This window comes from Mustelus asterias, chromosome 21 (genome assembly GCF_964213995.1).
Source record: "Mustelus asterias chromosome 21, sMusAst1.hap1.1, whole genome shotgun sequence".
Classification (NCBI taxonomy): domain Eukaryota; kingdom Metazoa; phylum Chordata; class Chondrichthyes; order Carcharhiniformes; family Triakidae; genus Mustelus; species Mustelus asterias.
The window spans coordinates 56,807,190-56,823,148 of record NC_135821.1 but is presented as its reverse complement, the minus strand read 5'-3'; the positions used below and the strand labels follow the sequence as shown (position 1 = coordinate 56,823,148).

Below are 15,959 nucleotides of genomic sequence, written 5' to 3'. Positions count from 1 at the left end.
TGCTGTGGCAGGGTTGTGTGGTGTCGTGGTCACTGTTCTCCTGAAGGCTGGGTAGTTTGCTGCGGACAATGGTCTGTTTGAGGTTGTGCGGTTGTTTGAAGGCAAGAAGGGGTGTGGGGATGGCCTTGGCGAGATGTTCGTCTTCATCAATGACATGTTGAAGGCTCCGGAGGAGATGCCGTAGCTTCTCCACTCCAGGGAAGTAGTTTGGCAGAGGCAGTTTAAGTGATCATAGGGAGGTGGGAAACACATTTGTGAATTAGGATAGATGTCACTCATGCTTAAACTGTGACAGTGATCTCAGAAGGAATCATGGTGAACTTTGGGTGGCATTAACCTAGAACAATATATAGGCTTAACAAATTAAATACATTCCAGAACGAAACTCCTGGAATTTGATTATACAGAAACTAAAACAACACATTACAGTTAGAAGTACAGAAGTAATGAAAGTGTTATTTGAATATTCATCGCAACATTGTAAAAATAAAATGATTTTTTTTAGAACTGTCAGTGATGTTCAACTTTACAGATTGAGAGATAAGGAATATAGCACCTTCCGCATTCAACACTTCTCAGTGTATTTAAGAACTGAACCACATTGGGAATGCAACTTTATTTCAAGGAGCACAATCACTCCATCTACAGGTCATAGAGGTCATTGCACCAAAGACTCTTCCAATCATGATGGGTTTGTTAATAAAAATGACGTTTCTTTAAAATTATTTCACATTCTTTATCGAAGTTTGGAAGAAGAAACTTGAAAGCTCCTAGTCTGCTGTAAACGCCTAATTGGTTCACTAATGTCCTTGTGGGAAAGGAGTCTTGATCCAGTCTAGCCTACATGTGCTTCTAGTTCCACTCTTGGTGATTGACTCTCAGTGCCCTCTGTAGTGACAAAGTAGGTTGTGGGTAATCACTGCAGAATAAAATGATATAAAGAAAATTGGACAGACCTATCAGTGATGACTCAGCCATAAAATCAGACTAAGATTAAGAAGAAGACAGGAATAAAATGCTGCCTTCAATTAAGGCAGCATTTGACTAATATAGTACCAAAGATCCTTAAAAGCTAAAGTCAGTGAAGAGCAAAGGGAAAACTCAGCCCAGCTAACTGTGCGTTATCCTCTTCAACAACATCTGGGATCCAAGCTGGAAGAACTGTTCCATAGATTACTCAAGGAACAGCCTGATGTAGTCATACTCACAAAATCATATCTTTCAGCCAACATCAAGGCAGAAACACATCCCTGGTTCAATGTGAAATGTAAAGGGGCCTGCAAAGAGCAGCATGGGGCATCCTTAGAATGAGATATATTTCACATGAAGATACTGCACAGGGCTGGCTGCATGCGAAACACTTAAAATAACAGGCTGTAGATAGAGCTCAGCAGTTCCACAATCAATGGATCAGAGCAGAGCTTTGTAGTCTATCACATCTGGTCAAATGGAAGGTATTCAAACAGGAGGATTGTACATTAATGATTTGGACCTGAGCCACATGCCAGTGAGGGCAGGAGTAGGATGCTTGGGCGGATGAACACGTGGCTGAGGAACTGGTGTAGGGGGCAGGGTTTCCAATTCTTGGATCATTGGGACCTCTTCTGAGGCAGGTGGGACCTGTACAAGAGAGACGGGTTACACCTAAACTACAAGGGGACCAATATACTTGCAGGGAGATTTGCTAGTGTTATTGGGGAGCGTTTAAACTAGATTTGCAGGGGGATGGGAACCAGAGTGCCAGAGCAGATAGTGGAGCTGGGGTAAAAAGACAGGTTAGTTCAAGCAAAATCACAAATGGAAGGGTAGAGTGTGGTGGAAATAATCTTTTGAGGTGTGTCTATTTCAATGCCAGGAGTATTGTGGGGAAGGCAGTTGAGCTGAAGGTGTGGATAGACACATGGAAATATGACATTATAGCCATTAGTGAAACTTGGCTACAGGAGGGGCAGGACTGGCAGCTCAATGTTCCAGGGTTCCAATGTTTCAGGCGGGATAGAGGCAGAGGGATAAAAGGTGGGGGGGGTGGCATTGTTGGTCAGGGAAAATGTTACAGCGGTACTCAGGCAGGATAGATTAGGGAACTTGTCTACAGAGGCCCTATGGGTGGAGCTGAGAAACAGGAAAGGTATGACCACATTAATGGGGTTGTATTATAGACCACCCAATAGTCAGCGAGAATTGGAGGAGCAAATCAGCGGAGAGATAGCTGACAACTGCAAGAAACACAAAGTTGTGATAGTAGGGGATTTTAATTTTCCACATATAGATTGGGACTCGCATACTGTTAAAGGTTTAGATGGGGTAGAGTTTGTAAAATGTGTTCAGGAGAATTTTCTACATCAGTATATAGAGGTGCCAACTAGAGAGGATGCGATATTGGATCTCCTTTGGGAAATGAGTTAGGGCAGGTGATGGATGTGAGTGTGAGGGAACATTTTGGATCCAGTGATCATAATGCCATTAGTTTCAACCTGATCGTGGATAAGGATAGATCTGGTCCTCGGGTTGAAGTTCTGAACTGGAAAAAGGCCAAATTTGATGAAATGAGAAGGGATCTGGGAAGTGTGGATTGGCACAGGCTGTTCTCTGGTAAGGATGTAAATGGAAAGTGGGAGGCCTTCAAAGGAGAAATTTTGAGAGTGCAGAGTTTGTATGTTCCTGTCAGGATTAAAGGCAAAGTAAATAGGAATAAGGAACCTTGGTTCTCGAGGGAGATTGTAACACTGATTAAGAGGGAGAGAGAGTTGTATGAAATGTACAGGCAGCAAGGAACAGATCAGATGCTCGAGGAATATAAAAAATGCAAGAAGCTACTTAAGAGGGAGATCAGGAGGGCTAAAAGAAGACATGAGGTTGCTTTGGCAGACAGAGTGAAGGAAAATCCAAAGAGCTTCTATAGGTATGTTAGGAGCAAAAGGATAGTGAGGGATAAAATTGGTCCTCTTGAAGACCAGAGTGGTAGACTGTGTATGGAACCAAAAGAGATGGGGGAGATACTAAATGGTTTTTTTGCATCCGTATTTACTGAAGAAACGGGCATGGAGTCTACGGAAATAGGGCAAACAGGTAGGGAGGTCATGGAACCTTTACAGATTAAAGGGGAGGAGGTGCTCGCTGTCTTGAGGCAAATCAGAGTGGATAAATCCCCAGGACCGGACAGGGTATTCCCACGGACCTTGAGGGAAGCTAGTGTTGAACTTGCAGGGGCCCTGGCAGACATATTTAAAATGTCAGTATTCACGGGGGAGGTGCCGGATGATTGGAGGGTGGCTCATGATGTTCCGTTGTTTAAAAAAGGTTCCAAAAGAAATCCGGGAAATTATAGGCCAGTAAGTTTGACATCGGTGGTGGGCAAGTTATTGGAAGGTGTGATAAGGGATAGGATCTACAAATATTTGGATAGACAGGGACTTATTAGGGAGAGTCAACATGGCTTTGTGCGTGGTAGGTCATGTTTGACCAATCTATTAGAGTTTTTCGAGGAGGTTACCAGGAAAGTGGATGAAGGGAAGGCGGTGGATGTTGTCTACCTGGATTTCAGCAAGGCCTTTGACAAGGTCCCTCATGGGAGGTTAATTAGGAAGGTTCAGTCGCTAGGTATACATGGGGAGGTGGTAAATTGGATTAGACACTGGCTCAATGGAAGAATGATGTGGAGATGCCGGCGTTGGACTGGGGTAAACACAGTAAGAAGTTTAACAACACCAGGTCAAAGTCCAACAGGTTTATTTGGTAGCAAAAGCCACACAAGCTTTCGAAGCTCTAAGCCCCTTCTTCAGGTGAGTGGGAATTCTGTTCACAAACAGAGCTTATAAAGACACAGACTCAATTTACATGAATAATGGTTGGAATGCGAATACTTACAACTAATCAAGTCTTTAAGAAACAAAACAATGGGAGTGGAGAGAGCATCAAGACAGGCTAAAAAGATGTGTATTGTCTCCAGACAAGACAGCCAGTGAAACTCTGCAGGTCCACGCAACTGTGGGAGTTACAAATAGTGTGACATGAACCCAATATCCCGGTTGAGGCCGTCCTCGTGTGTGCGGAACTTGGCTATCAGTTTCTGCTCAGCGACTCTGCGCTGTCGTGTGTCGCGAAGGCCGCCTTGGAGAACGCTTACCCGAATATCAGAGGCCGAATGCCCGTGACCGCTGAAGTGCTCCCCAACAGGAAGAGAACAGTCTTGCCTGGTGATTGTCGAGCGGTGTTCATTCATCCGTTGTCGCAGCGTCTGCATAGTTTCCCCAATGTACCATGCCTCGGGACATCCTTTCTTGCAGCGTATCAGGTAGACAACATTGGCCGAGTTGCAAGAGTATGTACCGTGTACCTGGTGGATGGTGTTCTCACGTGAGATGATGGCATCTGTGTCGATGATCCGGCACGTCTTGCAGAGGTTGCTGTGGCAGGGTTGTGTGGTGTCTTGGTCACTGTTCTCCTGAAGGCCATCGCCACACCCCCACTTCTTGCCTTCAAACAACCGCACAACCTCAAACAGACCATTATCCGCAGCAAACTACCCAGCCTTCAGGAGAACAGTGACCAAGACACCACACAACCCTGCCACAGCAACCTCTACAAGACGTGCCGGATCATCGACACAGATGCCATCATCTCACGTGAGAACACCATCCACCAGGTACACGGTACATACTCTTGCAACTCGGCCAACGTTGTCTACCTGATACGCTGCAAGAAAGGATGTCCCGAGGCATGGTACATTGGGGAAACTATGCAGACGCTGCGACAACGGATGAATGAACACCGCTCGACAATCACCAGGCAAGACTGTTCTCTTCCTGTTGGGGAGCACTTCAGCAGTCACGGGCATTCGGCCTCTGATATTCGGGTAAGCGTTCTCCAAGGCGGCCTTCGCGACACACGACAGCGCAGAGTCGCTGAGCATAAACTGATAGCCAAGTTCCGCACACACGAGGACGGCCTCAACCGGGATATTGGGTTCATGTCACACTATTTGTAACTCCCACAGTTGCGTGGACCTGCAGAGTTTCACTGGCTGTCTTGTCTGGAGACAATACACATCTTTTTAGCCTGTCTTGATGCTCTCTCCACTCCCATTGTTTTGTTTCTTAAAGACTTGATTAGTTGTAAGTATTCGCATTCCAACCATTATTCATGTAAATTGAGTCTGTGTCTTTATAAGCTCTGTTTGTGAACAGAATTCCCACTCACCTGAAGAAGGGGCTTAGAACTTCGAAAGCTTGTGTGGCTTTTGCTACCAAATAAACCTGTTGGACTTTAACCTGGTGTTGTTAAACTTCTTTCAATGGAAGAAGCCAGAGAGTGGTTGTGGAGGATTGCTTCTCTGAGTGGAGGCCTGTGACTAGTGGTGTGCCGCAGGGATCGGTGTTGGGTCCATTGTTGTTTGTCATCGATATCAATGATCTGGATGATAATGTGGTCAATTGGATCAGCAAGTTTGCTGATGATACAAAGATTGGAGGTGTAGTGGATAGTGAGGAAGGTTTTCAAAGCTTGCAGAGGGATTTGGACCAACTAGAAAAATGGGCTCAAAAATGGCAAATGGAATTTAACGCAGACAAGTCTGAGATATTGCACTTTGGAAGGACAAACCAAAGTAGAACGTACAGGGTAAATGGTAGGACTCTGAAGAGTGCAGTTGAACAGAGGGATCTGGGAATACAGGTACAGAATTCCCTAAAAGTGACATCACAGGTGGATAGGGTTGTAAAGAGTGCCTTTGGTACATTGGCCTTTATAAATCGGAGTATCGAGTATAAAAGTTGGAGTGTTATGGTAAGGTTATAAAAGGCATTGGTGAGGCCGAATTTAGAGTATTGTGTACAGTTTTGGTCACCTAGTTACAGGAAGGATGTAAATAAGGTTGAAAGAGTGCAGAGAAGGTTCACAAGGATGTTGCCGGGACTTGAGAAGCTGAGTTACAGAGAGAGATTGAATAGGTTGGGACTTTATTCCCTGGAGCGTAGAAGATTGAGGGGAGATTTGATAGAGGTGTATAAGATTTTGATGGGTATAGATAGAGTGAATGCAAGCAGGCTTTTTCCGCTGAGGCTAGGGGAGAAAAAGACCAGAGGGCATGGGTTAAGGGTGAAAGGAGAAAAGTTTAAAGGGAATATTAGGGGGGGCTTCTTCATGCAGAGAGTGGTGGGAGTGTGGAATGAGCTGCCGGATAAAGTGGTAAATGCGGGGTCACTTTTAACATTTAAGAAAAACTTGGACGGGTTCATGGATGAGAGGGGTGTGGAGGGATATGGTCCAAGTGCAGGTCAGTGGGACGAGGCAAAAAATGGTTCGGCACAGACAAGAAGGACCAAAAGGCCTGTTTCTGAGCTGTAATTTTCTATGGTTCTATGGACGAAGGAATTGAATGCAATATCTCCAAATTTGCCGACGACACTAAGCTGGGTGGCAGTGTGTGCTGTGAGGAGCATGCTAAGAGGCTGCAGGGTGACTTGGACAGGCTGACTGGGCAAATTTACAAAATACTGTGGATAAATGTGAGGTTATCCACTTTGGTGGCAAAAACTGGAAGGAAAATTATTATCTGAATGGTGGCAGTTTAGGGAAAGGGGAAATGCAACATGACCTGGGGGGGTGTCATGATGGAACAGTCGTTGAAAGTTGGCATGTGGTTACAGCAGACAATGAGGAAAGCTAATGGCATGCTGGCCTTCATAGTAAGAGGATTTGAGGAAAGATGGCTTGCTGCAGTCATACAGGGCTTTGGTGAGTCCACACCTTGAGTACTGTGCGCAGTTTTGGTCTCCTAGTCTGAGGAAGGACATTCTTGCTATTGAGGGAGTCCATCAAAGGTTCACCAGACTAATTCCCGGAATGGTACGACTGACATATGAAGAGAGACTGGATTGACTGGGCTTGTAGTCAAAGGAATTTAGAAGAATGAGAGGGGATTTCATAGAAACATACAAAATCCTGAAGGGACTGGACAGGCTAGATGTGGGAAGAATGTTCCCGATGTTGGGGAAGTGCAGAACTAGGGGGTCACAATCTAAGAGTAAGGAGTAAGCCATTCAGTACTGAGATGAGGAAGAACTTCTTCACTCAGAGAGTTGTGAACCTATAGAATTCTCTACCACAGAAAGCTGTTGGGGCCAGTTCATTAAATATGTTCAAGAGGGAGCTGGATGTGGCCCTTGTGGCTGAAGGGATCAAGGGGTATGGAGAGAAAGCGGGAGTGGAATACTGAAAGTGCATGATCAGCCATGATGATATTGAATGATGGTGCAGGCTCGAAGGGCTGTATGGCCTACTCCTACACCTGTTTTCTATGCTTCTATGTTTCTAACACCATTCACAACCATTGTAGAGCCCAGCACCAGTGCAAGAGACAAGGCAAGTGTTTGCCGCACCTTCACACAAATGTACCATGTGCAGGATCTTACTTTACTTCCTCCAGAGGACTCCAGCAACATGGATATCGGTGTCCAGCCAATTTAGTTCAGGCCACTTCACATTATGGAGCAGCTGAGTTCATTGAGATACAGCAAACATTATGGGCCCTGAAACACCCTGGCTGTACTCCAGAGGATCTGTGCACCAGAGCTAGTTGATCCCCTAACCAAGCTGTTCCAGTTCACCTATGACACTGGTGTCTGCCTGGAAGATTGCTTGAGTATGTCCTAGCTACAGGAAACAGAATATATCTAACTTGCCCAGGTAGCATCTGAATAGTAATCTTCCAGTCATTTGCAAAATAATGGTAAAAGTAATCAGTTTTGTGACAAATGGCACCTTTACCTGTTCAGTAATGCTTAGTTCAGATTCTACCAAAGCTACTTGGTGAGAGATCACCTTGACTGGGACATAGAAGTTCCAGAACACAGGAATAAATAGCTGCTTTCAATTAAGGCAGCATTTGACTAGTATAGCACTAAGGATCCTTAAAAAAACTAAAGTCAATGAAGAGCAAAGGGAAAAGTCCCCAGTGGTTACAGTCATACTTTACTCAAAAAAAGGTGGTTGTGATTGTTATCACAGCACCAGACTATCACTGCAGGCATTCCTCAAGGAAGCAATCTCTGTTAAGCCTCTCAGTTACAGTCCAGTAATAAAAAAATGATGCAAGTCCAACTTCTTCACACTCACTTTATTCTCTTTTACAACTTCACATACACTCACACCAAATACCCAGTGCCACCTGTAACCCCTTTATGTATCCCAGTGAGTACTATTAAACAATTAACATACAAATTAGGTCAAAAGTGCAAGGTTGCAGTTAACCCATTCCTAACAATCTCAGCCTACCTATCTGCAATTGGCTTCATTAATAGTCCTTTCTCTGTCAGGACTACATTGAGTGGGAAATAAAGGTAGCCTTGACAATGTTCCCCACATCCAGCGAACAAAGAAAGTAACTATCAGTAGTTGGGCACATTTAGAATTTCCTGATGGGTTCAAATTTGGATTTGGGTCATCTGAAGATGAATCTAAGCAACAGACTCCCATTCCTCAGCATAAAGCTTTTCCTAAATGACATGTTGCTTAGAAAAATACATGATGTATGCTATTCTTTTATATTTTGAATATTAAATTTGCATACGATTTTGCATTAATTTGCATTAATTTGCATTAATCATGCATACGATAGAAGACTTGATTGACTAATTTATTTTTGTCACAGATTTTGGGATACAGTGAAAAGTATTGTTTCTTATGCACGATACAGACAAAACAAACTGTTCATAGCATACATAGGGGAGAAGGAAAGGAGAGGGTGCAGAATATAGTGTTGCAGTTACCAATAGGGTGAAGAGAAAGATCAGCTTAATATGTGACAGGACCATTCAAAAGTCTGATGGCAGCAGGGAAGAAGCTATTCTTGAGTACGTTAATATGTGATCTCAAGTCTTTTGTAACTTTTTCCTGATGGAAGGAGGTGGAAGAGAGTATGTCTGGGCGGCGTGAGGTTTTTGATTATGCTGGCTGCTTTCCCAAGGTAGCGGGAAGTGTAGATGGAGTCAATGGATGGGAGGCTGGTTTGCGTGATGGACTGGGCTACATTCTCCTGGAACAACTGTTTTGCAATGCAGATTCAAATAAAACCAACCATTTTAGTTTGATCAATGGCAAATTGTGAAGAGCCTAATGTACAAAACTACTAGAGTGCAATGCTGCAGATGTAAATAAAACTGAAGGGACTTAACAGTGCTTACAGAATTATGTCACTTGGTGGGGGGAAAGAATTGAGTTATAGTTTTCAGAAATGTCTCTTGTTCTGTGACCTGCTATAAAATGCAATGACTTGATGTATTGGGCAAATGTTGTAGGCACTTTGAATACTGAAAGATCTTGCCAACTGTAATAAATGGCCAATTAGTCTGGGTTTGGTTGATTTTGGTTGAGAATAAATGTTGACCAGAATATTAGGAACCGGCTATCTGCTCTTCCTGGAATACCGGCATGGTGGCCCAGTGGTTAGCACTGCTGCTTCACAGCACTAGGGACCTGGGTTCAATTCCGGCCTTGGGTGACCGTTTGGAGTTTGCACGTTCTCCCTGTGTCTGCCTGGGTTTCCTCCGGGTGCTCCAATTTCCTCCCACAGTCCAAAGATATGTAGGTTAGGTGGAATAGTGGGGTAAATACGTGGGAGTATGCGGATAGAGAGGGCATGGGTAAGATACTCTGTCAAAGATGCAGATGAGCCAAATGGCCTCCTTCTGCACAGTAGGGATTCTATGAATATATCATACGCTTCAAGTATCAGAGAAGATAGATGGAGCCTCAGTTTAACATCTTATCCAAATTCTGGCACCGCTGACAATGCAGCACTTACCCCTTAAGTCCATAAGTGGAACATGAACATATTTTTAGTGAATCATGTTTGTGCCTTTAAGAATGCAACCTTATAACTTTGCCTTTGGTTTTATTTGCAGGTTTCATTCTGAAGTTAAATATTTGGAAACAGCCCCCTGATTTAAAATGCTATGATGACCAAGCATATTGGGAGGTAAGGAGAAAACGACTTGTGCGCAACAGGAGTGCCCAATTTCCCTTTGGGAAATGTTACTATTATTGAGTTAATTATTCTAAATGAGATTTTACTCACAGGTTCAAATGATCTGTGAATGAACTTTTATGAATAATTATTGACTGGTAAGCATAATGTATTGTGGAGCAGCACTGTTTTGGATATGAATTTTCTATTCTCTTTGGTTCTTTTGCTTGAGAAGACACCGATCACCACCAATATTTTAAACAATATCACTTGGACAGAATTCTACTGTTTTATCTTCTTATTTCTTTTTTGCTTCACTGGGTGTTTTTTTATTCATTCGTGCGATACAGGCATCGCTGGCTGGCCAGCATTTATTGCCCATCCCTTGTGGCCCTTGTCCAGAGGGCAGTTGGGTGTCAACCACATTGCTGTGAGCCTGGAGTCACATATAAGCCAGACCAGATAAGGATGGCAGATTTCCTTCCCTAAAGGACAATAGTGAACCAGATGGGTTTTTCCGACAATTGGCAATGGTTTCGTGGTCATCAGTAGATTTTTATTTCCAGATATTTTTGATTGAATTCAAATTCCACATCTGCTGTGGTGGGATTCGAACCCAGGTCCCCAGAACAGTAGCTGAGTTTCTGGATTAATAGTGTAGCGATAATACCACTAGGCCATCACCTCCTAGAGAAGATGATGTACCTTCTCTACCAAACAATGGGCAGCTTGGTGGCAGGTTTCAAATGCATTCCTCTTGAGTCAGATAGGAGATAGCTAAATATGATTGTTTCTCCCTCCTTCTGGGGAGTTACGTTGCCTCATTTAAAATCTTGCAATGGTAGCGCAACTGAGATCAAGAATTCTTTGGGACTCAGAAATGAACCAGCATCCTCCGATGTTCACGAGTACTGTAACCATTTTTTGATTTGATTTGATTTATTATTGTCGCATGTATTGGGATACAGTGAAAAATATTACTTCTTGTGCGCTATAGAGACAAAGCATACCATTCATAGGGAAGAAGGAAAGGAGAGGATGCAGAATATAGTGTTACAGTCATAGTTAGGGTGTAGAGAGAGATCAACTTAATATAAGGTAGATCCATTCAAAAGTCTGATGGCAGCAGCGAAGAAGCTGTGCTTCAGTCAGTTGGTACATGACCTCAGACTTTTGTATGTTTTTCCTGATGGAAGAAGGTAGAAGAGAGTATGTCCGGGATGCGTGCAGTCCTTGATTACGCTGGCTGCTTTTCCAAGGCAATGAGCAGTGCAGACGCAGTCAATGGGTGGGAGGCTGGTTTGAGTGATGGACTGGGCTACGTTCACAATCCTTTGTTGTTTCTTGCGGTCTTGGTCAGAGCAGGAGCCATACCAATCTGTGAAATGTCCTGAAAAGATGCTTTCTATGGTGCGTCGTCTATGATGCAATGAAAAACATTTTCGCTTGGGTCTGCTGTCATTCTTAACCAAAGTTGAACAAGATTGACTGATTCAGTAATTCTCCAACTTTGTTAGGCTAGGCCCACAAAAAATGTCTAAACCTCAAGTATACCTACAGCAATCTTTGCAAAAATGTTGGGTAGGATCTTCAGCCTGCACTCTGTGTGTGAGATCACCGGAGCGGGCTCAAAATCCAGTGAAAACCAGAAATTGCAAATCTCACTGACGAGATCGTGATCTCCGATTTTCCCAGACCCTTGCCGGCGATGTAATCTTGCCCACAATAGATCACAATACATTTCAATATAATTATACACCCCTCTTGCCAAATCACTCCCCCTTACTAAATTTTCAAACCTTGCTGACATGATATCACATCGACGAAATTCACAACAGTCCAAAGATGTGCGGGTTAGGTTGATTGGCTATGCTAAAATTGCCCCTTAGTGTCCTGGGATGCGTAGATTAGAGGGATTAGCGGGTAAAATATGTAGGGATATGGGGGTAGGGCCTGGGTGGGATTGTGGTCGGTGCAGACTCGATGGGCCGAATGGCCTCTTTCTGTACTGTAGGGTTTCTGTGATTCTATGAACAGGTTCACCCAGACATGGAGCTGTCGAGGGAATCTCTCTTGGGGTGCAAAGATCAGCATAGCCCCCAGAGGGAGAGGGACATGGCCAGGCAGTGCCCTGGCAATGCCGTCTGGTACGGCCCCAGCACAGATTGACACTGCCAGGTTGGCACAGTGCCAACCTGTGCCACCTGGCAATGCCAGGACAGGCCCTAAAGAGAGCCTCATGTGCAGGGACATCTGTTTGTGGTGGTGGGGTGATAGCAGACGGTGAGGGCTTTGACGATGGTGGGGATAATCTGGTGGGGTGGATGGGGAGAGGGGATGGGGATGCAGCAATGATTGGAGGGTGCAAGGGAGGGGGGTGAGGGGAGGCTGTGGGTGTGATGGGAATGCCAGGGATGATCAGGAGTGGGGTGGAGAGGGGATAGGGATGCAGCAGATGAGCAGAGGGGAGTGGGGGTGAAATGGGAATGCCCTGGATATCCGGGGTGGGGGGTTAGGAGAGTTAATTGTTATTTGCGATTGTGGTGTAGCGGGGGCAGGGGGAACTTGTTCCTGGCTCCAAGAGTTCTCACCCCACCAGAGACAGCAAATTCCGCCCACTCTTTTAATTGGCTCTCAAATTGTTAGGATCTGAGTTTGACTGCTTTTCTCACCAGAACTGACACTTTGACAATTTTTAATTTTATTTATTCATGGGACATCAGCCTCGCTGGCTGGCCAGCATTTATTGTCCATCCCTCATTGCCCGAGGGCAATTAAGAGTCAATCACATTGCTGTGGCTCTGGAGTCACACAAAGGCCAGAATAGGTAAGGACAGCAGATTTCCTTCCCTAAAGGATGTTAGTGAAGCAGATGGGTTTTCCGTCAATCGACAATGGTTTCATGGTCATCGGTAGATTCGTAATTCCAGATACTTTTTATTGAACTCAAATTCCACCATCTGCTGTGTGGGATTTGAACCCAGGTCCCCAGAACATTAGCTGAGTGTCTGGATTACTAGTCTAGCAATAATGCTACTAAGCCATCGCCTCCCCTAATTCTTGTTAGATTTCCCCCTCCAAAAGGGGATGAAATTCGAGCAGCACAGTGATTAGCACTGCTGCCTCACAGCGCCAGGGACATGGGTTCAATTCCCAGCTTGGGTCACTGTCTGTGCGGAGTCTGCACATTCTCCCTGTGACTGCGTGGGTTTCCTTTGGGTGCTCTGGTTTCCTCCCAGTCCGAAAGGCATGCTGGTTAGATGCATTGGCCATGCTAAATTCTCCCTCAATGTAGCTGAACAGGTGCCGGAGTGTGGCGACTGGGGGATTTTCACAGTAACTTCATTGCAGTGTTAATGTAAGCCCACTTGAGACACTAATAAAAAACTTTAAAAACCTAATCTTGAGTCGCAACAAAAACTAGACAATAATGCACAATCCAATGTTCTTCCCATTGACTTTAATCTTTCTGTCAAATCTCTCTCCTTCACTAATCTTTATCTCTCTCTCTATTTGCACTTTTCTTTCTCTGTCCCATTCCTCCACTTGGAAGGGATGGGAGAGCCATGCAATACTTGTTATCTGTTAGATCCCGCCAGTGCCCAATGTGAGCCGCCTCCACTGCTGCAAAACATGCCATGGGGTGCGGGTAGGAGGGAGGCAGGCGAAGATCCCACCCCAAAGTCTTTTAAATAATTTCCTTTGGCTTTAATCTAAAATGTAACATCCGTTCTCATTTGAAACAACAATGACACAAGCATCGGGTATTTTAAATAAACACTCACTTATCTTCACAAGCTCAAATCTTTCAAATGATAAGTATTATTAAAATGTACACAATTTTAAATGACACAAAAGCCAAAGAGCTGAAGTGATCAATATAAGTGAACTGTTGTTACATCAGCCTTTCATTAAATCTATTTTTTTTCTCTTTGAAAAGAGTTGTCTCCAAAGCAAAACTTCCCTCAGGTTGAAAGCTCTGTTAAGAGGCTATCAATCTCAGGGAAGTTTTGCTTCGGAGACTCACATCTGCTATAAACTGCATCAAATGGAGTTAACGGTGAAGCTGATTCAATGTTTTTTCCTAATATAGTTTCCACACCTCGTAACTACGGTCTGAGAACGTTCACCAACATTGTTCCTATTTGGAAATGACAACAGAGGCAAGAGATGAAGAATCATTTCAGAAGGGTGGAACTAATGTCACAAGAAGTGTACAAAGAAAAAGAACAAATATCTCTTGAATTTTAGCATTGGATTAATGTAAAGTATGTCCATACATGTTGAAAACCCACAAGGTTGGAAACCCTTTGTCAAAATGTTATAGCTTATGCATTAATTGTTTTCTGTTTTTTGATTAAATGTTATATTGAATGTGTACAAGTTTGCATTGCCAGATAATGTGAAAATTTTAACCTAGCATTAATAGCTGGAGAAATGTTTAATATGTAAATATTCAGAGACAGTGAGCGCCCCTGATGGAGCATAGAGCAAATGTATTGCGCCCTTTTGAACAGCCATACAGACCAGGAAGATCCAGGTTCTACAGTCTGTGCTAAGTCAGGTAATGTGAGCCAGGCCAATTATAGGGTTCTGCAATGATCTCTGTGTCCTTTGTAAAGGAATGAGAGAATCAGATTTGGAGGTGTCCATTCCTGACCACCGCCCAATGTTCCTGATGGAAAAATGTCTGTGAATAAAATCGAGGCTGGCTGTTACACATTCTCATGCAGGAAGAATGATCTTTCAGGAATATCACTGGGGGCAATTATGAAATTGTGTAGGTTTCACAAAAATGTTGTGTGTAAAGCTTTGTTTGCCAACAGCACTACTCAAAGATTTAGGCATGAAGGTCGGCATACACCAAGTGTTTTTCAATTCATTTTCTTTTTAAATAGTTTCTTCTGGACTGAAAGTCTAAATTTCTGACACATTCTGTTGTATTTGAAGCTCCATGCCAAGCATAAAAATTTATAAGATTTACTTTAATACTTCTACCACTCCAAATCCAATACCATCACTGAAAATTGACGTCAGCTTTTCTCAAAGTTCCTTTCAAATTAATTTTTTTTTTTAAATTGAAAATATTTTAAATGTTATAAACATAATCAGAATAGGGATAGGATTCAGTCATTTCTATCATTTACTAATCCATTTTTCCAACCAACATAATTTTTACCACCTAGCATCACTCAGAAACATTTTTACCTAATTTTGATCGACAACATACCTCCAAAATAATTTAGTATCAGCTACAGAGTATTTTTTTTTAACCTTTTTAAACATAAGGCAAGGTTGTCATTCTTATGCAGTGGAACACATTTTTGCAACAGACCACAATTTCCTGAATTGCTTATCTGTGAGGTAGATCGTTTGAAAATGATTAAAAGGCATATTTTGTCTGATGCAAATATGTATTTATTACAACTCAAGGTTTCTTTGGAGCAAATATATTAAACCTATTTGAATTGCAACATGGCTACTATAGAGGTTACTCTTTGTTTTTGTTACCGCGATGATTCAACTTACGATTTCTTTTCGTTAGCCAAAACTCAGTGACGGACACGCAGGGCACTGTCTTTCTGCCCCATTGTGCTGGTTGCTGTCCCTAACCACCTGGGGGCTTCAATAGCCTCCAAGCCCCTTGGCATGGCCATCGCGCCTGGTTTCCACTGCGGGAGACCAGTACTGATTCTCGCTTGTCTCATGCTGCGTCCGAAGGTCTGAAGATCCCGGGAACTGGGAGAATCTGGCGTCGAATGGGCTATGCATATTTAAATGCCACTTTAAATATGCTAATCGGCCTCATGCCCTTTCTGGTTTGCGCCATTAGGAAGGGAGCTGGATGATTGTGAACTGTTTGGCAGTGGGCGCGGAGCTGACTTTTAGGCCCCACACACTATTTCCCAGGATTGGCACGATCTGCAAGGTCAGAAAATCACTCCCCAGGTACCACATTTCCCATTTCTCTCTTCCTATGCTAGCCCTAATAGAA

At 43.6% G+C, this 15,959-nt stretch overlaps 1 protein-coding gene across 1 annotated transcript in view; it reads left to right on the top strand.

The window, feature by feature from the left end:
* Positions 1-15,447, top strand: part of rhd (Rh blood group, D antigen) — a 48,318-nt gene extending 32,871 nt beyond the window's left edge. Inside the window, exons 9-10 of the mRNA XM_078237936.1 lie at positions 9,903-9,976; positions 14,058-15,447. Coding sequence (XP_078094062.1) covers positions 9,903-9,976; positions 14,058-14,084 — 101 coding nt within the window. The 3' untranslated portion in view covers positions 14,085-15,447. The remainder of the gene's footprint in view (positions 1-9,902; positions 9,977-14,057) is intronic.
* Positions 15,448-15,959: the final 512 nt, after the last annotated feature.